This window comes from Phyllostomus hastatus, unplaced genomic scaffold, assembly GCF_019186645.2.
Source record: "Phyllostomus hastatus isolate PE091 unplaced genomic scaffold, TTU_PhHast_1.1 phas_contig_749, whole genome shotgun sequence".
Classification (NCBI taxonomy): domain Eukaryota; kingdom Metazoa; phylum Chordata; class Mammalia; order Chiroptera; family Phyllostomidae; genus Phyllostomus; species Phyllostomus hastatus.
In genome coordinates this window covers 8,953-31,696 of record NW_025333953.1, presented here as the reverse complement: position 1 = coordinate 31,696, position 22,744 = coordinate 8,953, and the positions used below count along the sequence as shown (strand labels likewise).

The 22,744-nt window shown below is 47.1% G+C and overlaps 1 protein-coding gene and 1 pseudogene across 1 annotated transcript; both read left to right on the top strand.

The window, feature by feature from the left end:
- The first annotated feature begins 8,371 nt into the window (after positions 1-8,371).
- LOC123825927 lies at positions 8,372-10,776 on the top strand (annotated as a pseudogene).
- A 4,892-nt stretch (positions 10,777-15,668) lies between these two features.
- On the top strand, positions 15,669-22,460 carry LOC123825925 (sialic acid-binding Ig-like lectin 5; the record flags this gene model as incomplete). Its single annotated transcript, XM_045849565.1, is given in 9 exon segments — positions 15,669-15,710; positions 20,259-20,331; positions 20,407-20,790; positions 21,013-21,291; positions 21,552-21,599; positions 21,823-22,081; positions 22,166-22,244; positions 22,246-22,338; positions 22,340-22,460. Coding segments are annotated over 9 exon segments (1,378 nt in total), but the record flags the coding sequence as incomplete, so codon positions are not given.
- Positions 22,461-22,744: the final 284 nt, after the last annotated feature.

Genomic DNA, 22,744 nt, shown 5'->3' with positions numbered 1-22,744 from the left:
CATTCCTCTGTAAAAAAAGAGCTCACATTCCCCCTCCTCTGTATAGTTGATCTGATTTAATTTTTTAAAGAAAGCTCTAAGACAAAATCAGCCTAAATTCAATAGCAGTACCTTAGTGTTTAGTGCCTATCAATAAGCTTTTGGGTTGTAAGTACATTAGTCCCCCTTATCTGTGGGAAAGATGTTTCATGCCTCACACTGCAGATAGTACATCTTATTTACACCTGATTTTTTCTGTCTACACCTATGATAAAGTTTAATTCATAAATTAGGCACAATTAAAGATGAACAGAACTACTAATAATAGAAGAATTATAACAATATACTGTGAGGAAGGGTATATGACTGTGGTCTCTCCTTCTCTCACAATATCTTCTTGTACTTTACTCACCCCACATCCTGTGCTGTTTTAAGATGCCACAATGCCTATGTGATGAGGTGTAGGGAGGTGAATGACACAGGCATTGTGATAGAACATGAGGCTACTGTAAGGGTGACTTGACACAGGCACTTGGTAGTGGGACAATAGATCTGATAACCTAATTGGCTACTAAGGGACACACAAGGGGAGTAGTGTATACAGTATGGAGATGCTGGACAAAGGGATGGTTCATGACAGGGCAGGACAGACAGAGGCAGGAGAGGATTCATTATATTACTCAGAAAATCACAAAATTTAAAACATGAATGGTTTATTTCTGGGGTCTTCGATTTAGTAATTTTGGACCATGTTTGAACATGGATAACAGAAACCATGGAAAGCACAACTGTGGATAATGGGAGACCACTGTAATATACCTGTTTTTTCAGAGTTCCCTTATGGTTGCTGCTGAAGTGTGTCTTACAACAAGAACCACAAGGGCTGGTTGAGCCACAACATTGGCTGCAGTGGAGGAAATGTCTGTGGGGGCCCAGGTGACTCGCCCAGTGACACAAAACAAGCACCTGAATGCAGGTGACTTACTTTAGAAAGTGGCCTCAAGGAAAGAAGGAGACAATCACAGTGTGGAACTAGGAGGGCTTGGGTTCACCACATCCAATACATGAACCCCAATTTCCATGTGGTCAGAAGTTGAATTGTGACTCTTATTTTGGTAATAACTGGTTAAATCATTCTGCTCAGGACTTGTGCTGAAAATAACAAAATTCTCTGGGAAAAAAACGAAATAGATGACATAAAATTCCTCAATGTAGAAATACGGAATAATTAAAACAAAATGAAAATTGTAACTTATTGAGCTAGTATTTGGGAGAATGCTTTAATCCAGAAAATGAGACAGATATCTAAGCCAAGATACCAAAGTTTTCGATGGCATTTACCTACACTGATCATGTAGCTTTGGTTCTGTGGCCTTTGAGGCCTGGAAATGATAGTGAGGATACTGGCCCTGCCCAAGGTGGGGAGTTTCAAAGGAGACCATTCCCACATTGAGTAGGTATCAGGAGAAGGGTGAGTGAAAGAAAATCAAAGATGAGGAGAATGTCTGAACAGCATCCACAGGAAAAAAAAACAGATTACATTCAAAAGAGGAGCATTTTTAAATGGAAATATCAGTAGCAACCATGGAAATTAGAAGAAAGCAAATGCTCTCTTTAACTATCACTTTATAGTCTGTGCTCAGTAGAGATGATTCAAAAATGAGGAAGTAATGCAGACCCTTTGGATCAAGTACATGGGGAAAATCATTGCCAGTAGAATAAAGACATAGTTTTGAAATTCCTGAGAATAATAACAGCTAAGTCCAATGTGGTTTGGTGGGTAAATAGACTTTACATTTTCTCATATTTACATATTATCTAGGAGGTGAGAGAGCTTTTCCTTTACTAAAACTTTGGTAAGTTAATTATTTATGCAGTAAGCTTTATGGTCATGACTATACAAACATAGTCATAATGTATAGGGAAATAGAATACTTCAAAACTTAGTAAACCAAAGAAGACTAAAAAGATAAAGTAATGTGGCATTGTTGGCACATATGTAAAATAAATTTAATGTAGGAAACTTATGTTGAATACAATTGGATAAAAGCTTCAGTGAAAACCAGAGAGTCAGCTTGGATTAGTAGTATGCACTTTATAAGATATGCTTCTAAATTACAAGAATAGAAATGTCAAAATTCAAAGAAGACAAGATTATATACTGTACTAACATAATAAAAAGAAAGCTGGAGGAGTCTTAATTAAGTCATACAAAAACCACATCACTACATCACTACATTTATATGAAGTTCTATAGCAACTATCTTGTTGAAGAACAGGTATGCAGGTATTATGATTACAGGGAAAGGCAGAAAAATAGAGGACCCCAAGTGTCATGATGGTGGCAACCAATGAGGGGCTTGGAGAGGAAGGGAAACAAAGAGAAATTCTGAGACTCCTGGGGAGTTTTCCTGTTTTTTTCTTGACTTGAAATGTGATCCCTTAGGGTAACTTATATGTTTATATACTATAAACTATTTTAATAAGATACCATATTACGTATTTGTAATTTTTATAAAAATAATATTATTCTATTAAAAGACAATATAATAAAGTACTATAGGTTATTATTAATTATAATAATCACTTATATAATTATATTTATAAGACATATTTATATAATGTAAACTATAATTAATATATAACATTTACAAAATGTAAACTCTACACATATTTTTCACAAGCAATACATGTAAAATATTTCAAGCCAGGACATGTCTTAGGTTCCAATGGTTGCCTTTTGTGGAAAAATTGGAAGGAAGAATAACATGAAACAGCTTGATGACAAATCAGAGGGATGAGAGGAAGAGCACAGACATGAATCCAGCCCACTGCCACACCTTCTCCTAACTTTGCCTTCGCAAGGACCCCCGCCTTTCCGAAGCTTCTCCATCCCAGGGGCCCTGCTTTCCTAAGGCTCAGGCCCTTTTGACTGTGAACTGGGGTCTGTGGCAGAGGGAAACCCAGGTGTGCTCCAGGACCAGGGACAGCGCCAACCCTTCCACAAGGAGCTCTCAGGTCTGACAGGAGGACGGGGCGCCCCCTGGAGGCACAGGCTTGTCCTGCCTCATGCAGAGGTAAGGCTGGGGAATGAAGCTGATGGCATTCTGTCTAATAGGACAAAGGTGCACGCAAACTCCTCCTCAGTCCCCCTTCGACACCCTCACATCCTAGGGAAGAGGAGCCCTAGCTACAGAGAAACAGTGCATTTCTCAGAGGCCACTGGGTTCTATGCCCCTCATGGCTGACTCCAGAACACCTACATCAGACACTTGCCCTTCCTTCTTTTCCTCACAACAGTGGGTTGATATGTTCTTTTTCCTTTAACCCCTTCCTTGTACTGTCACGGAGCTCTTCACAATAGGAAACATGATCTGTGGGTCTTTTCTGTGCCTGGCAGTATCCAGTCGCAATTCAGGTCCAATGAAGAAATGAAGAATCAGAAGTCTGTTTGAGATGTTGTATTTAGAGCTCTTAGGTCACTGAAATAATTTCTAAGTTTCAATTCATTGTACATGAAGTGGAATATATTCAGACTGGGAGAGACTTCTGTGACCTCAGTGGAGCAGAGCAGGGAGAATGTTATCATGAAGGGCAGAGCAAGCCAGGCAAGGTCAGGAGAAAATGGAGGTGGGGTAAGGAGAGCCAGATTCAATAGATCCACAAAGATGGGAGGTCTTTCCTGACTGGAAGAAATGTAAAGAAGTTACAAGGTGAGAGTGCAGGGTCTGGGAACCCTTAGATTGAGCTCACAGCTTCACAAGAGTCCAGTGGGTGTCTAACCACAAACTGTGAGAAGAAACCCACCAGCAGTACCCTGACCACTGGGGCTGGAGACAGAGCTGTCCTTCTAAGTTCTGAGCATGAGGGGCCCCTTGACCTGAGTGTGAGTTCAGCCACCCCTTCTTGTGGCTTCTTTTGTGACCAGACTTGGGCTGAGGACCAGGACAGGGAGAGGATGGGTTTCAGGTAGGGCCTGTCCCCCTGACCCTCCTGCTCCTACAGATGTTCTGAGAAATATGAGAGAGCAGAGACAGACCACTCTTGGTGCATTCTCTGAGGGGGATGGGGATGACCACTTGGGACAGGTGGCATGAGTGGCAAGTGGGATACAAAGGGGCCATCGTGATAGGCTGTCACCAGAACTAGGTGAGGAGATGTCCAACTTCCCTCTTCTTGTCACTGGAAAGAAGGAAAGCTTCTTGCACAGGGAAGGTTTGGGATACCACCCTCCAGAAAGAGTGATAGATAGCAATATACTCCTTCCCAGAGAGCAGGGACTGACCCTGTGAGCTCAGGGGTGCTGGACATGACCCTCCAAGGCCACATGGTGCTGCTGCACCTGCATGTGGGGTAAGAGGGCTGTAGGACACTGTGCTTCTTCTTTATTGGGGAACAACTTAGAGAAGCATCAGAGAAGCTGCAGGTGTGAGGATTGGGGACACTGAGGACAAAGTGCCTGTGTATCCTTATGCTCTCATCTTCTCTCATCCCAAAATCTATGGGTTTACTGTAGAATAGTCTATGTCTTCTGGTTTAAGGAAGAGACCAACATATGCCATGATCTTCCTGTTCTGGAACAGAGTTGGTCAAGAGCTGCAGGAGGTGACCAGCAACCTTGGGCCAATCCAACCTCCTTGGGAACCTCCACCTGTTATGGTTCCCTGAAAACACAGGTGTCAGGATGGGGAGGGCAGGACATGGCTCCTTCAGGAGAAAACTGCTTAGGAGATCCTGTCACAAAGAGGAAACACCCTCTGTGGTTGGGACATGTAGGGTCAGAGCCTCAGACAGAAGGCAGAGTTAACGTGGAGGACCCTCCTGGTGTCATATGTTTCTGAGTGGTGTCTCTGTCCCCTTTCTCCTGCTGACTCAGATACCTGACATCCACATCCTGGGGACCCTGGGGTCTGGGCACAGGGGTTTGGTGAGGGAATATGGCATTCCGCCTTTACTGGCAACATTTGACCCTGAGTCCAGCACACATGTCATGATGCAGAAAGTCTTGTGTATCCTTGCACCTTCTCCACCCAGGACCCGTGTATGAACTCAGCTCTTGTGTATGCTGCTGGTTCTTGGAAAGAGCCATCCTTGTTTTTGTATCATGATTTTCTTGCTGTTGACCATGACATCTTATATAACCTCATTTTTGTTTATTACTGTGACAGAGGAATGCATTTGCATTTTGAAATTTGATTTGTCTTTAGTACCCTTACTAACTCTCTTATTAATCTCTGAAATGTATCTGTATATACTTGTGGATTTTTCTATATATGCAATCTTATATGAAGAAGGAAAGCTTTGTTTTCTTTTCAATTGTTACAGCTTTTACTGATTGTTTTGGGTTTTATAGACTAGGACCCAATACTACTGCATTAGGTGTGATGTTTGCTGAAGACAACCCTTACCTTGTAGGGAAATTCATTTTTATTCCTGGTTGTCTGTGAGTTTTATCATGAAGGCATTTGAAATTGCTAATGATCATTGTTTTATCTCTTGATATTTAATCAGTAAATTGAAGATGAGGATCACAGATTTGTTGGACCACACGTGGACCTGAAGTGGAATTATGTCTGGAAGACTTGAGCCTTGTAATCTAACCCAAGTACCCAGCCTCAGATTTTTAGTGTATATGTGTGTGTGTGTTATAGAGATATAATGACCTATGACATTACTTCAGTCCAAAGTCGTACTTCATGATCTGACACATGTATCTATTGTGATGTGCTCAGCACAGTATGTCTTGTCAAATATCAATCACCACGTAGAGTTACACACTTTTTTGTTTTGATGAGAACTTTAAAAAAATTTTATGAATAATATGCTCTCCTAGCAAATCTTTTTTAACAAAGATTTTATTTATTTATTTTTAGAAGAGGGGAAGGGGGATGATAGAGAGATAGAGAAACATCACTGTGTGAGAGAAACATTGTTGGGTTGCCTCTCAGCACACAACCCAGACGTGTGCCCTGACTGGGAATTGAACTGACGACCCTTTGGTTCTCAGGCTGGTACTCAATTCAGTGAGCCACACTAGCCTGGGCTCTTAGTAATTCTTAAGTATACAACATGGTGTTATTAACTATATTACTATAGTTAATGGTATTAATACCCACTGTTATTAACAATAGTCACCATGCTGTACATTACAGCCTCATGATTTAATTATCTAATAATTGAAAGTTTGCACTTTTGACCACCTTCAACCCTTTGGCCCCTCCCCACCCTCTGCCTCTGGCCACCAGCAGTCTCTTGTCTCTATCTGTGAGCTTGATTTTTTAAAAAATTTTCACATTTAAGTGAAATAATATGAGCTTTTCTCTGCCTGATTTACTTCACTTAGTCTAGAGCCTTCATGGTCCATCCATGTGTCACAAATGGCAGGATTTCCTTTCATTGTATGACACAAACACCTTCCACTGTGTATATAGTGCATTTTCTTCATCCTTTCATTTATCAGTGGACACTTACTTTGCATTCGGATCTTGGCTATTATAAATAATGCAGCAAGGAATACAGGGGTGCATATATGTTCTCAGGTTAGTATTTTTGTATCCTCCAAATGAATACCCAGAAGTGGAATTGCTGGATCTTATGGCAGCTCTATGTTTAGTTTTGGGGGGACTGACATAGTGATTTCCATAGCAGCTGCCCCAACTTACATTCCCAGGCACAGTGCAAGGGTGCCCCTTTCTGTGCTTTCTTGCCCACACTCATTCCTTGAGATTTGCCAGACCACTCAGAGATGTGAATTGTGGGAGCACAACCATGGACATTCTACCACCTTTAGTCCTTTGCTTGCACAGGACAATCTTCTTTGCAATATGTGAAGAGTCCCAGGTGAGTGGGGGTAGAGCTGGTTCACATGTTCCCCAAGGCAGGGGGAGCCCTAGGTTTTGTGGAAGCTGATATGGATACTAATGATGAGATCACAGCTTCAAAAAAAATAGTAAAGGAACATGTGGCACCTATGAGTTTTTCTAAAAAGAAAAATACATCACATCAAGCAAGAAAAGATAAAATTTCCCTGGCTGGTGTGGGTCTTGGATTGAGCACCAGCCTGTGCATCAAAGGGCCACCAGTTCAGTTCCCAGGCAGGGCACTTGCCTGGGATGGGGGCCAGGTCCCCAGTAGGGGGCACTTCAGAGGTAACCACACAGTGCTATTTCTCTCCTTCTCTTTCTCCCTCCACCCCCTATCTCTAAAAACAAATAAATAAAATCTTTGAAAAAAGAAAAACTAAAATGCTGAAAACCAAAATATAAGAGAATTCAGACAGTTACAGACTATTTTCATTAGTGTATGGTGTTCCTGTTGGACCCACCTGCATGGCACATACCCCCCACATTTTCAACTGATCCTGTTTGATCATCTCTTTATGGGAGAATAATTCTGTCTTATAGAAATAAACATATATATTATATTAGTAATCATTATTAATTATTATCATAATATAATATTTATATAATGTAGCCAATGGAAAGAGAGTCAGTACTTCCTCTGGCACAGAAGACTGACATTTCAATTTCCAGTATAGTTTAGAAACTTTTGTTGATCACAAGACATGTTACAAGGAAACTCTGAATTGTTTTACTTCATGGTCATGTTTGGGAAAATGTTCATCAAGTTTCTATCATTCATAAAAGAGCAGCAGGATTGCAGGTTATTTCCACACATCTGTGGAGGGGGGATTTGAAAGGGTACTGAGCTTTGTGAGGTGACCTGAGGAGTGAGCTTCCTGAGTTTAATGTGGCAGGTTTGCTGCTGTGCTGAGGGCCAGCATTTGGGACCCCTGGAGTGGAGTGAGATCTTCCACCACACACCCCATTTTGAGGGTGCCTGTGCATCATCGCTGTCCCCCAGATCCCCAGATTCCAGAAGACCATCGCTTGTGCACACCATGTCTCCAAAGAGGCCTCAGAGCAAAGGGCTTTAACACTCAGCTTCCCCCTGGGTTCCACCCTTCACTGGACTTGGGTCTAAATTCCTTCTGCTCCCACTAGCACATGTGTGGTCTAAAGGGAATTTAAAATTATCCTTTTCCAGAATGCTTAGTGGTTTCAGCTGGAGGGTAGGTCCCCTGAGTCACCAGGAGCAGCTCTGACTGCCATGATCCCTGGGTGACCTCCCTCTTCAGTTAGGTGGTCAGCTTCCCATCTGGACAAGACTCTCAAACTCTTGGTGTAACTACTTGCAGGATCTGGCAGAGGGTTGAGGCTGAGACAGGGTGATTTCTCAGTCCCCTCCACACCCCCACAGCATGTGGAGCCCAAATTCCCCTCCAGGACTGGCCACAGCTCTGTCACCCAAGGCTTCCTGTTGGGGCATCATTGGCCCCACCTCACAGCTGTGCATTTCCCTCCCCAACACAGGGACTAGGGACAGATCTGCCCTGTGAGAAGCAGACATGGTTCCCCTGCTGCTGCTGCTGCTGCTGCTGCCCACTGCTGTGGAGTGGTGAGTTGTCATGGGAAGGGGGCATGGCCCAGTGGGAGAGGGGCTGAGGTTGCAGCTGAGTGTCTGTGCCCCCTCCAGGGTCCCTGCAGGAGAAGAGAGGCTATGAACTCCAAGTGCAGGAATTGGTGACAGTGCAGGAGGGTCTGTGCATCCATGTGCCCTGCTCCTTCTCCTACCCGTGGAGGTCGTGGTATTCCTCTGGCCCCCTCTACATCTACTGGTATCAAAATGGGGTCATCACCCAGCAGAATGTTCCTGTGGCCACAAACAACCCATATACACCAGTGAAGAGGAAGACCCAGGACCGATTCATCCTCGCAGACCCCAGGACCAACAACTGTTCCCTGAGCATCAGAGACACCAGCAAGAGTGATGCAGGAACCTACATCTTCCGAGTGGAGAGAGGAGATGATGTGAAATATACTTATAAAGATAAGATGTTGACTTTGCAGGTGACAGGTATGGTAGGGGCCCAGGAGAGGATGCTGAGACATGGGACCCCATCTTAGAACAGGAACAGGACACTGGGACACCCCCTGATCCAGGCCATGGGCCCAGGGTGGCCAGAGGACACACAGGACCCGGGATGAGCTCAGGCCCTGAGTCAGGCGTCCCTCTCAGGTTCATACTCTAGGTTCCCAACCTCTGTGGGGAGGTGTTCCCAAGCACCTCCCTCTCTCCTCCTCAGAACTGACACAGAAACCAGACATCCACATTTTGGAGGAGCCTCTGGAGTCTGGCCGCCTCACACAGCTCACCTGCAGCCTGCCAGGGTCCTGCAAAGGGGGAAGTCCTCTTGCCCTCTCCTGAGTGGGAGCTGCTGTTGACTCTCTGAACCCCCAGACTCTCCACTCCTTGGTGCTCACCTTCACCCCAAGGCCCCAGGACCATGGCACCAACCTCACCTGTCAGGTGAAACACCAGTGGTCTTTGGTGACTACAGAGAGAACCATCTTGCTTAATGTTTTCTGTGAGTGTGGGAGGGATGGCTGGTGTCCTAGGGGCAGTGGGACTGGTGTGTGCACATGTGTGTATGTGTGTGTGCAGGAGGCTGAGCTAGCCTGAGAACACTGGTGCATGCATCTCAGTGCTTGAGGGGAGTGAGCTAGAAAGACGGAATCCCACCTTCCTGGTTCCCACCATCCTGCTTCCTACTGCTCCTCCCCTCTGAAGTGGGGCCATATCTTTTGTCCCAGATGCCCCAAGGAAGCTCACCATTGATGGGTCCTACAGAAATGTCACAGGTAGGAAAGAACCTCCCTCTGTGTGTCTGAGACCTACCCCTGGGGCTGCCATGGAGCTGAGGGGGAATCACAGTGTGAGTGGGATCAGATATGGGAGAGGCAAGGAGGAAAATCACCACCCTCCCTCCCTCACCTCTTCTGGGTGGGTGCTGTACCCTGTGTTCTCTCATTCTCTCTCTCTCTCTCTCTATCTATCTATCTATCTATCTCTCTATCTATCTCTCTCTCTATCTCCTCCTTCCCCTTCCCCTTCTCTCCCCAAAGCCTTCAACATTCTGCCAAAAAAACCCGATCTTTTACCATCTTGGAGGACAAGGGTCTGTATCTGCTCTGTGTGGCTGACAGCAACCCCCTCCACAGCTGAGCTGGTTCCTGGGGTCCCCAGCCATGAGCCCCGCCCCCATCTCCAGCACCCAGATCCTGGAGCTGCCTCTCCTGGAGGCTGGGGAAGAAGGAGAGTTCACCTGCCAAGCTGGGCACGGGCTGGGCTCCCCAAATCTCTCTCAGCCTCTCCTTGGTCTTTGAGTGTGGGGACCCCTCGGGGCAGGACTTCTGGATTCGGGAAGAGTAGGGGCACTGCTGACCCTTCTCCTCACTCCCCACAGACCACCCACAGCTGCTGGGACCCTCCTGCTCCTGGGAGGACGAGGGTCTGCACTGCAGCTGCTTCTCTCCAGCCAAGCAGACTACCTCCCTCCGCTGGAGACTGGGGAAGGGGCTGCTGGAGGGGAACCCCAGCACTGCCTCCTACACCATCACCTCCAGCTCCACAGGGCCCTGGGCCAACAGCTCTCTGAGCCTCCGCACGGGGCTCAGTGCCCGCCTCAGACTTTGCTGCCAGGCTGAGAATGTCCACGGGGCCCAGAGAGCCAGTGTCCTGCTGCTGCTGCTGCTGCCAGGTCAGGGGCCTGCTGTGGGGGGAGGCTGTGGGAGAAAGGAAGGGATCAAAGGGAGGATGGAGCTGGGAAGAGGCTTGGCCCGGGAAGGGGGAGATTTGCTACCACTGGATCCTCCATCTCTTGTTTGAACAGAACCTACAGCAGGTTCCGCAAAAAGGTGGGAAGACCAGGCAGAATCTGGTGAGTGGGTGGGCTAACTAGGGCTGGACCCTGGAGGGAAAAGCCCTGAGCCCATCCCAGCCCTCAGCACCCAGGGTCCTGGAGCTGAACCATGTAGGGGCTGGAGACAGAGGGGAGTTCAACAGCTGGGCTCAGCACCCACTGGGATCCCAGCATGTTTCCTTCAGCCTGTCTGTGCTGAGCCAGTTGCAAGACAGGTGCTGGTGGTGGGCAGCCAGGTCGGGTGTTGGGGCTGTGAGACCTGGAGTAACAGCTTGACCCCCTCTCCTCTTCCCCAGGACAACCCCCTTCTTGCAAATGTGTGACTGAGGAGCAGCAGGGCTCCTGGCCCCTGGTCCTCACTCTGATCAGAGGGGCCCTCATGGGGGCTGGCTTCCTCCTCACTTATGGCCTCACCTGGCTCTACTACACCAGGTGAGCAGCTGTTTCTCCACAGGGAGGTCAGTGATTGGCCCCAAGTTCCAGGTGGGGCTGAGTGGTCCCACCTGCCCAGAATTAGAACTAAAGTAGCCAAGTCCCTAAGCTGAGACCTGTGTTGGCCCTGCAGGTGTGGAGGACCCTGGAGAACGAGGCCGTAACCTGACTGGTCCTCCCTTCTTGTGAGAACGGCACTGAGGTGAGACATGGAGTCCAGAGGGGCGGTCGTGGGACATCAGTGTCACCTTCTCCCTGGGAACTCCTGACTCACCTGTCTCAATTGTACCCTTGGGGTTTAATTTGTGTAAGTGACTTAGTGACAACAAGGAGAGTCAACGCCAATAAAAGAAGGTTTTCATTCCTTTCATTTCCTGAGAGGAGGCCCCACAAGGCCAGGCAGGGCCCTGGGGGAAGCACCAGGCTGCCTCAGGGAGCAGATGAAAGTGGGGGGCAGACTAGCCAGAGTCTTTATTGGGGTTTCCATGGGAAATGCAAGGCAGGGCAGGGAAAGCATTTTAAGATCAGCTATTATGAAAAAATCAGGGGTGTTTGTTTGTTGGGGAGGTCTTCATGTCCTTGGTCCCAGCTCCTGGGTGATTGAGGACAGGCTGCAATGACTGGGAATATGGGCTCAGGATTGAGTGGTTTGCACCTGACCATCTGTTCCTAACAGAGATCTTTCCTGTCTGTGAGAATTAGCCAGTCCTGGAAGGGGCTTTGTCTCCTTGTTTAGCAGGGTTTAAAGATTTGAAAGCATCATAAGATACAAAAATGAACCACAAGTGATACACACCCATGACGGCCCCTTTGCTGCTGCCTGTGCCTCTCCCATTCAACTTGTCCTGTCTCTCTCCCCAGCCCCTGTTCCTGTGTCTCCATCCCCAGGCCCAGGATGGGAGTGAATTTGGGGCCTTTACCTTCCATTGCCCAGAAGTTACCTGGGTAGCACCTGAGTTTCTTGTCTCTCAAACAGCATCGTCCATGTAGATGTCCGTGTGCAGTAGAGTTGGGAGCACAGCTCTTCCTTTCTTGTTTAAACACACCCACCTTGTGTTACTTACTATGTAACAATAAATAAAAATTGTGTTAATTTATACAACATAAAATTTGATTTTCCTATTTAGTGTCTGTGGGCCTTTCTTGAGCCCAATGGGGAGAGTCAGAGAATGACTGTGGTTAAGCTCACAGCTCTGGGGCAAACCTGTAATGAGTGTTTGCAGTGAATCCATTCGTCTCCTCTAGCGGGTCTCCCTGACTCTAGATCCCAAATATATAAAATGTGATCCAAGTCAGCTTCAGCTCCTGAAGGATCACCGAATCTGCACTGACTCTCTGAAGAGCTAGCACCTCACCAAAGTCAAGAGGAGGGAACTAGGAACCAGGAGGTACTTGTTTACTATGGAGAGGGTCTCCTGTGAGATTATTGTGCAACATAAAATTGTGGATTGCACTGTGTCCTGCAGAGGGTGGATTTGTCCTTGGTTTTCTATCCCGGATTCAATGAGTCAGAACCTAGCTGAAAAGTTGAGTTAAAGAGACACCCATTGGAATAATCTCTGGGATGCAGAGTGAATGAGAGGGAACATAGACAGTAGTAATGTAATAAGTACGTGTGGTGGGAGGTGGATCCTGGAAATATTGAAGGGAATCACTTTTTAAAGTAAATGATTCTCAGTCTGGTTGGTGTGGCCCTGTTGGTTGGAGTGTCATCTTGTACACCAAAAGATTGCAGGTTTGATCTCCAGTTGGGGGAGTGAGGAAGGTAGCAAACAGAGGTAGAAATAATTTTTATCATTAGTTAACACATACTCACACACACACACACTCCTTTCTCTGAGATGGATTCTGGTAGGTTTTCTAAAGTGAGATAGGGGCTGTGAGTGACCCTGGCTGAAGTGAGACAGTAGCCCTGGCAGGCGTGGCTCAGTGGATTGAGCATCATCCTTTGAACCAAAGGGTTAGTGGTTCAATTCCCAGTCAGGGCACATGCCTGGGTTGCAGGCCAGGTCCCCAGTGGGGGTTCTGTAAGGGACAACCACACACTGATGTTTCTCTCCCTCTCTTTCTTTCTCTCTTTCCCCTCTCTAAAAAATAAAAAAATAAAATAAAAAAAAATAAAATAAAATCTTTAAAGTGAGATCATGGTTTCTCCTTTCTCCCAGTTCACTGCTGAGGGTTGCTTAGGATGGGTCTTCTGTTCGTAGGTGTTTCAGCCTGGTCTCCTCTGTGTCGCTGAGGCCCTCCCAACCTGGTGCAGGTTATGGGGAAATTTCCTCTTCTGCCCTTCTGTCCATACCTGTGGCTGTGGTAACAACTTCCTCTCCTCTCACAGCTCCACACACCATCCCATCTGTCCCTCACTCGTGACCACAGGACAGAGGATGGGTCTAGGGGACGAGGCCGTGTTGGGCCCACATGTGCAATCCCCATTGTGAGAGGTGCCTCTTGTGTCAGGTGGTGTGAAGGCCAGAGGGAACCAGGATGGGAGAGGGGCTGGGAAGAATCAATCACCAGTGGTCTGTGATTTGTAATCATGACTACATAATGAAGATTCCATAAAAACTGAAAAGGACGTCATCTGGGTGGTTTCAGGTTGGAGAACACGTGTAGGTGCTGGCAGAGAGGGCACCTCAGAGAGGCCATGGAAGCTGCACACCCCTTACTGCACTCCCCATCCTCTGCATCTCTTCTGTCTCACTGTTCCTGAGTCATATTCTTTTATAATAAACCTGTGACCTAGTGAGTAATATGTGCTTGGAGTTCTGTGAGCCACTCTGGCCAACTAATAAATCCAAAGAGGTTGAGATTTTGGGAACCTCTGATTCAGAGCCAGTTGGTCAGAAGCCCAGATGATAACCTGGACTTCAGGCTGGCATTTGATGTTGGCTTGGCTTGGCAGGCTAAGCACTCAGCACTTGAACTGTGGAATCTGATGCTGTCTCCAGGTAGATTTGGAGGTAGGGCTGGGGAATGAGGCTGATGGCATTCTGTACTATAGCACAGAGATGCACCCAAAATTCTCCTCAGTCTCCCCTTGGACACCCCACATCCTAGGGAAGATGAGCCTGCACCTCAGATAAACAATGCATTTCTCAGAGGTTACTGGGTCCTTTGACCCTCATGGCTGACTCCAGATAACCTATGTCATAACCTTTGCCCTTCCTTCTTTTCCTCACAACAGTGGGTTGATATTTTCTTCTTTCTTTTTTGTTTAAATCCCTTCCTTGTACTGTCACAGACCTCTGCACAACAGGAAACATGGTCTGTGGGTCCTTTTCTTTGCCTGGCAGTATGCCAAGTCCTGATTCGGCAGAAATGAAGTAATGAAGAATCAGAAGCCTGGTTGAGATTTTGTAATGGGAGCTGTTAAGTCTCCCAAATAAATTCTAAGTTTAAATTCATTCAACATGAAGGGAAAACATTCATCTTGGAGAAAGGATTCTGCAACTTCAGTGGATCAGCAGGGAGAATGTTAGTGTGAAGGGCAGAGAAAGCCATGGCAGACCAGGGGAAAGTGGAGGTGGGGTAAGGACAGGGAGATTCAATAGAGTCATGAAGGGGGGGGGCCTTTTCTGTCTGGAGGAACTGTAGAGAAGTTAGAGGGTAAGAGAGAGTGCAGGGTTCTGGGATCCCTGAGTATGAGCTCACAGCTGCACATGGGTCCAGTGGCTTTCCAACCCCAAACTGAATGCAGAGACCCACCAGCAGCACCCTCACCTGTGGGGCTGCAGTCAAGGCCCCCCTTCTCAGTTTGAGCTTCTGAGCAGGAGGGGTCCTTTGTCATGAGCATGAGTTCAGCCACCCCTTCCTGAGGCTTCTTGTGTGACCAGACCTGGGCTGAGGACAAAAAGAGAGAAGGACAGAAAGAGAGAAGATTTGGATTCTGGTAGGTCCAGGTACCCAGACCTTCCTGCTATGAGAGATGTTCTTAGAATTCTGATAGAACAGAGACAGATTGCCCTCCATCCATTCCTGAGAGGGGTTTGGGGGATGAACACTTGGCACAGGTGACATGAGTGGGGAGTGGGATACAAAGGGGCCCTCCTGACAGGGTGTCACCACACCTACTGTGAGAAGAGCTCCACCTTCCCTTCACTGTTTGTCTCTGGGGAGAAGAAAGCTTCTGAGAGAGGGCAGGTTTGGGAGATGACCTTCCAGAATGCACTGTGGATACACATCCACTGCTTCTGAGAGAGCAAGGAGTGACCTTGTGACCTCAAGGGTGCTGTATGTGACCCCCAAGAACATGCTGGTGCTGCTGCCCCTGCTATGCCTGTGAGGGGTAAGAGGGCTGTGGGACACAGTCCTTGTTCTTTATTGGGGAACCACTTAGAGAAGCATCAGGGCAGAAGCTGCAGGTGTGAAGATTGGGGACACAGTCAGGACAAAGTGCCTGTGTATCCTCATGCTCTGACCTTCTCTAATCCCAAGATCTATGGATTTACTGTAGATAGTGTACACCTTCTGGTTTTAGGGGGGAACCAAATGTACCATGATCATCCTGTGCCCAAACAGACCAGGTCAGTACCCGAAGGTCAGTACTATCAACAAGCTTGGGCCCACTCCACCTCCTTGGGGACCTCCACCTGTGATGTTCCCTGAGAAACACAGGTGTCAAGACAGGGAAAAGAGGACATTGCTCCTTCAGGAAAAGAAGTTTGCTTAGGAGATCCTGTCACAAATAGAAAATGTACTCTCTGGATGGGACAGATAGGGTCAGAGCATCAGCCAGAGGGCAGAGTTAAAGAGAAGGACCCTCCTGGTCTCACACTTTTCTGAGTGGTGTCTCTGTCTCAGCCCTAGTGCTGACTCAGATACCTGAAATCCACATGCTGGGGACCTTGGGGTCTGGGCACGGGGATCTGGTGAGGGACGAGGACATTCACATTTTACTGGTAAGATTTACCCCCAATCACCCTCCACCAACACACATGTCATGATGCAGAAAGTCCTGTGCATCCTTGCACCATTTCCACTCTGGACCTCCAGGTGAACTCAGCTCGTGTTTATGCTGTTGCTTCTGGGGAAGAGCCAGCATCACCTGGTGGCTCCAGTGACTACACAGAACAGAGTCAAATCTGTAAGTAGAGGGCCAGGGCAAACTTTCTCCTCTGTGTCCACAAGACCATCAATTGTTCCCAAGTGTGAGGGGTGCCCAGATGTGGACACAGGGACATCCTAACTCTCAGCGTATGACAGGTCCTCACTGGGGTGGTCTTGGAAGAGGATGTGGGGGATGAGGTGTGTGGGACCCAGAGCAGGCAGGGCATAGGGACTTGACCCAGACATAAACTTAGTGATTCAATATATGTATGTATCTCCAAGTGCTCACCACAATATCTCATGTTAGCATCCTCCACCACATAGAATTCCACACTTCTTCTCTTGTAAACAGAACTTTTAACAATTTTCTCTCAGTAATTTTCAGATATACAACACATTATTAAACACATGTATCACTGTAGTTAATAGTACTAATACCCACTCTTGTTAACTACAGTCACCATGCTCTTCCTGATGTCCCCATGACTTAGTTGTATTAGGACTAAAAGTTTGTACTTTGACCACCTCACCCATTTTTCCCTACCCACAATTTCCTCCTCTGGCTACCACCCATCTATTCTTGCTATCCATGAGTTTGATTTTTTATTTTTATTTTTAAATGTTGTATTGTATTTTATATCACCATTTAGTCCCCTTATAGTCCCCCTTACCTTCACAATCACCACACTGTTGTCCATGTCCATGAGTCCTTTCTGCTTTTTGCTCAATCCCTCCACCCTGTAACTCCCCCCAACACCAGCTGTCATCGGCTCTCCATTCATGAGTCTGTCTCTGTTTGGCTTGGTAGTTCAGTTTGTTCATTAGATTCCACATATAGGTGAAATAATATGGTGTTTTTCTTTCTGTGACTGACATATTTCACTAAATATAATGCTCTCCAGGGCCATCCATATTGTCACAAAGGGTAAATTTTTCTTCTTTTTTATGGCTGAGTAGTATTGCATTGTGTAAATGCCCCATAGTTCTTTTACCCACTCATCTATAGATTGACACTCAGACTGCTCCATATCTTGGTGGTGTAAATCATGTTGCAATTAACAGGGGTGAACATGTTCTTCTAATTAGTGTTTTGGGTCCCTTTGGATATATTCCCAGAAGTGGAATGGCTGGGTCAAATGGTAGATCCATTTTTAATTTTTTAAGGTGTCTCCATACTGCTTTCCACAGTGGCTGCACAACTCTGCATTCCCACCAACAGTGCAAAAGTGTTCCCCTTTTCCACATCCTTGCCAGCACTTGTTTGTTGATGGATTGATGATAGCCATTCAACAGGTGTCAGATGATATCTTGTTGTGGTTTTAATTTGCATTTCTCTGATGTTTAGTGATGACGAGCATCTTTTCATTGGTCTGTTGGCCACCAGTTGTCTTCTTCAGAGAAGTGTCTATTCAGGTCCTTTGCTTAATTTTAATTGGGGTTTTAATGGTGTTGAAGTTGTAATTTCTTTATAAATGTTGGATATTAACCCTTTATCAAGTATATCAGTGAATATGTTCTCCCATTCTGTGTTTTGTCTTTTTATTTTGCACCCATTTTCCTTCTCTGAGAATCACCTACCTATTCTATCTCTGAGTTTGAGTTGTTTTTTAAGTTCCCACATACAAATGAGATTGTGCAGTATTTGTTCTTCTCTGCCATGTTGATTCACTTAGCCTTATGGCAGAATCATATTCCATTGTACATACACCACATTTTCTTCATCCTTCATTTACCAACAGACACTGAGGTTGCTTCCCCATCTTGGCTATTGTAAATGATTCTGCAGTGAACATAGGGGTGCCCAGGGCTTTTCAAGTTAGTGTTTTCATTTGTTCCAAATAAATACCCAGAAGTGGAATTGGTGGACCTCAGGGCAGCTTTGTTTTCAGTGTTTGAGGAACTGCCATACTGATTTACATAGCAGCTGCTCCAGCTTACATTCCTACAAGCAGTGAAAGAGGGTTCCCCTTTTTGAACATTCTTCCCAAGACTTCTTTTTTCTTGTCATTTTTATAATCCAGATAGGTTGAGATTTTCTAGACCACTGAATTATGAGATGTGGGGGCACCAACATGGAAATCCTACCTCCTTTGTCCTTTGCTTGCACAAGACAATCTTCTTGGCAACATGTGAAGAGTCAGGGGTAGATATGGGTCGAGTTGGTTACCTCTGGTTCACATGTTCCCCATGGGAGAGGCAGACCCAGGTTTTGTGGATCTTGCTATTTCTACTAATGTTGAGATCACTGCTTCAATGAAAAAGCAACATGTGGCACCCATGAATTTTTCTGAAATGGGAAAACATATCACATCAAGTAAGAAGAGTCAAAATGCTGAAAACAAAAATATAAGACAATTCAGACAATTACAGACTATTTTCATTAGTAGTGTGGCATTCCTGTCTGGCCCACCTGCAGGACACATGTCCCCAACAGTTTTTTGACTGATACTTTTTGATTGCTTCTTCATAGGAGAATAATTCTGTCTTACTGTAATAGGTATTAATATTATACTAGTAATCATTATTAATTATTATAATAATATAATGTTTATATAATATAGCCACTATAAAGAGATCTAGCATTTCCTTGGCACTGGAGATTGACATTTTCTTTTCCTGTGTACCATATTTTGCTGTGTATAAAGTACTTCCTTGTATAATGTGTGCCCCCCTTTTTGGCCCAAGGTTTCAGAAAAAATCTTTCATTTTCAGTTTTGAACTCAAGTTTTGAAAAGATTTTATTTATTTAGTTTCAGAAAAAGGGAAAGAGAGAAAGAAAGAGAGAGTGAGAAACATCAATGTGTGGTTGCCTCTTGTGGGCCCCCTACTGGGGACCTGGCCTGCAACCCAGGCATGTGCCCTGACTGGGAATCAAACCTGTAACCCCTCAGTTCTCAACCCAGCACTCAATCCACTGAGCCACACCAGCCAGGGCCGATTTTTCATTTATTTGTATGTAGAAAGTGAACTGATTGTTGTATTCTAGGGTATTATTTTGCCTAGAGATACCATTATTATTTTCTAGAAATGTACTATTAATGCCTAAGCATAAATAAAAGAATTAAAAGCATTTATATAGATACAGAACTAGTACCACCCATGTATAATGTGCATCCTTATTTTTCCCTCAAAAATTTGGGCAAAAATGGTGCATTATACATGGCAAGATATGGTAGTTTAAGAAACTTTCAATCCCACAACTTGCTACAAGGAATATTTGACCCTGATAGTTTCAGAACATTGTGATGGTTGAGAAAACGTTTATCAAGTTTCTTTCTTTCATAAAGAGCAGTAAGATTTCAGGTTATTTCCACACATCACTTGAGCCCTTGCTGGGGCTTTGAGAAGGGGCTGAGCTCATGAGAGGCCTTGAGGATGGAGCTTCTTGAGCTTTAAGACTAAAAATTTGCTGCTGTGCTGAGGGCCAGAGTGTGAGGTCCCCTTGAATGGGATGAGATCTCCCTGCCCACATCCCACACTGAGGGCACCTGTGCACTGTCACTGTCCCACACAGTGGGACACCCTCTGACCCTGTACTTGTGCATCCCATGTCCCAGTGTCCACAGTGCATAGGGCTTTAACACTCAGCTTCCTTTTGGATTCCACCCTCCAGTGGAGTTGGGTGTAAATTCCTTCTACTCTTATCAGCACTTGGTAGTTGAAGCAAAATTTAAATGCATTCTTTCCCAGCACATTCTGTGGTTTTGGCTGGAGGGTGGGTCTCCTGAAGCACCAGGGACACCTCTCACTGGAATGACCCGCTGGGTGACCTCCCTCTCGACTTCAACATCAACTGCAAGGTGAACACATTCAGATTCACATCTGCACAAGCTGCTCAGCATCTGGTGACTGTAGATCCACCTTCAGGGTCAGGTTGGGGGAGGTGACACAGGATGATTTCTCAGCCCTCACAGCACTCCCCACAGCCTGTGGAGCCCAAGTTCCCCTCCAGGCCTGACCACAGTTCTGTCACCCATGGCTTCCTGTTGGGGTGTCATTGGCTCCACCTCACAGCTGGGCATTTCCTTCACTGACACAGGGCCCTGGACCAGCTCTGCCCTGTGAGAAGGCAAACATGCTACCCCTACTGCTGCTGCCCCTGCTGTGGGGAGGTGAGAGGGCATGAGAAGAGGGGTGGGGAGGTGGGGATGGGTTGGGGCCAATGCTGAGTGTCTGTGTCCCCCTAGGTTCCATGCAGCAGCAGCAGCTAGCCTATGGTATCAAGCTGCAGGAATCTGTGAGTGTGCAGGAGGGTGGATGCACCAATGTGCCCTGCTCCTTCCCCTTATTTTGGATATTCTTGTATCCCTCTGCTAAAATCTACATCCACTGGTACCACAGTGGACACCACTTACATAGCTCTGAAGCTGTGGCTATGAATAACACAAATATACTAGTGAAGATGGAGACACAGCACTGATTCTTCCTCATGGACCCCAGCGCCAACAACTGTTCCCTGAGCATCAGAGACGCCAGGAAGAGTGACACAGGAACGTACATCTTACGAGTGCAGAGACAATATACTCACCTTAGTGATTACCAAGAGAAGAAGCTGACTTTGCAGGTGACAGGTATGGCAGGGGCCCAGGAGAGGATGCAGAGACATGGGACCCATCTTAGAACAACCACAGGACCCTGGGACACTACTTGATCCCAGCCTTGGGCCCAGGGTGTTAGAAGAGACACAGGACCTGGGGTGAGCTCAGGCCCTGTGGCATGGGTCCCAGGTGTGGTCACATTCTGGGTCCCCATTGCATCCCCAGGTGCCAGGCACCACCCTCTCTCCTCCTCAGACCTGACACAGAAATCTGACATCCACATTCGGGGGCCTCTGGAGTCTGGCCGCCCCACACAACTGGGCTGCAGCCTGCCAGGGTCCTGCAAAGGGGGAAGTCCTCTCATCTACTCATGGGTGGGGGATGCCCTTGACTCTCTGAATCCCAAGACCCTTCACTCCTTAGTCCTCCCCTTAACCCTAAAGCCCAGGGACCACAGCACCACAGTCACCTGTCTGGTGACACTTGCAGGACCTGGGGTGACCACACAGAAAACCATTCAGTTCAATGTGTCCTGTGAGTGTTGGAGGGACAGCTGGTGTCTTGGGGGCAGTGGGACTGGCAAACCTGATTTTTTGTGTCTTACTGTGTATTTTGTGTGTGTGTGTATAGTAGGCTGAGTTAAAGGAGGAATCTTTTTGCTCATCTGAATGTAGAAATGCACTGGGCCAGAACACAGCTATGCAACCATTCTGGTTCCCATTACCCCTCCTTGGGTTGGGTTAACTCCCATACACCCCTCTATTCTAAGGCAGGAACATATCTTTCTGTCCCAGATGCCCCACAGAACCTCACCATAGGCGTATCATTCAGAAATGTTACAGGTATGAAAGAACCTCCCTCTGTGGGGTTGGGACCTGCCCCAGGGACAGACATGGAGCTGAGGGGAATCAGAGTGTGAGTGGGATCATATATGGGGGAGGCAAGGAGGAAAGTTACCGCCCTCCCTCTCTCACCTCTTGCGGATTTGTGCATTCACCTGTGTTTTCCCTCTCTCTCCCACCACTCAGCCCTCTTTCTGTCTCTGTCTGCATCTCTCTCCACTAGCCCTCAAGGTTCTGCAAACCACATCCCTTCCCATCCTGGGGGGTGAGCATGTGCAGCTGCTCTGTGTGGCTGACAGCAACCCCCCTGCACAGCTGAGGTGGTTCTGGGGGTCCCCAGCCCTGAAGACTGTCCCAGTCTCCAGCACCACGATCCTGAAGCTACTTCGTGTGGGGACTGGAGAAGAAGCACAGTTCACCTGCCAAGCTCAGCAACCACTGGGCTCCCAAAATCTCTTCCTCAACTTCTCAGTGGTTTGTGAGTGTGGGGATCCCCTGTGTGGCAGGGACACCTGGGTTTCTGGGAGGGCAGAGGCACCACTGATCCATCTACTTGCTCCCCACAGACCCCCCCCACGTCTGCTGGGACCCTCCTGCTCCTGGGAGGACCAGAGTCTGCACTGTAGCTGTTCCTCCCAAGCTCAGGCCAGCCCCCTTGCTGCGCTGGTGGCTGGGGGAGGGGGCTGCTGGAGGGGAACCCTCAGCAACACCTCCCTACATGGTAACCTCCAGCTCCTCTGGGGCCCTGGGCCAACAGCTCCCTGAGCCTCTCAGTGGGGCTCAGTGCCAGGCCTCAGACTCAGCCTGCGAGGCAGAAGAATGTCCACGGGGCCCAGAGCACCAGTGTCCTGCTGCTGCCAGGTCAGGATCCTGCTGGGGTGGAGGCTGAGGGAGAAAGTAAGGGATAAAAGAGGGGATGGAGGTGGGGAGAGGGGCTGTATCCAGCAAGGGCGTTATTTGCTAGGACAGGACCCTCCATCTCCTGTCTGAACAGACTCTATAGCTACAGCGGGTGCTGCAAAGATGTGGGAAGACATGACACAGAGTTCTGAGAGAGGATTGGCTCATGAGGCTCTTCTCTGCAGGGCAGGCAGTATACGTGTGTGGAGTGGTTCCCACGGCTCTTGGTGGTGCTAGTGCCATGG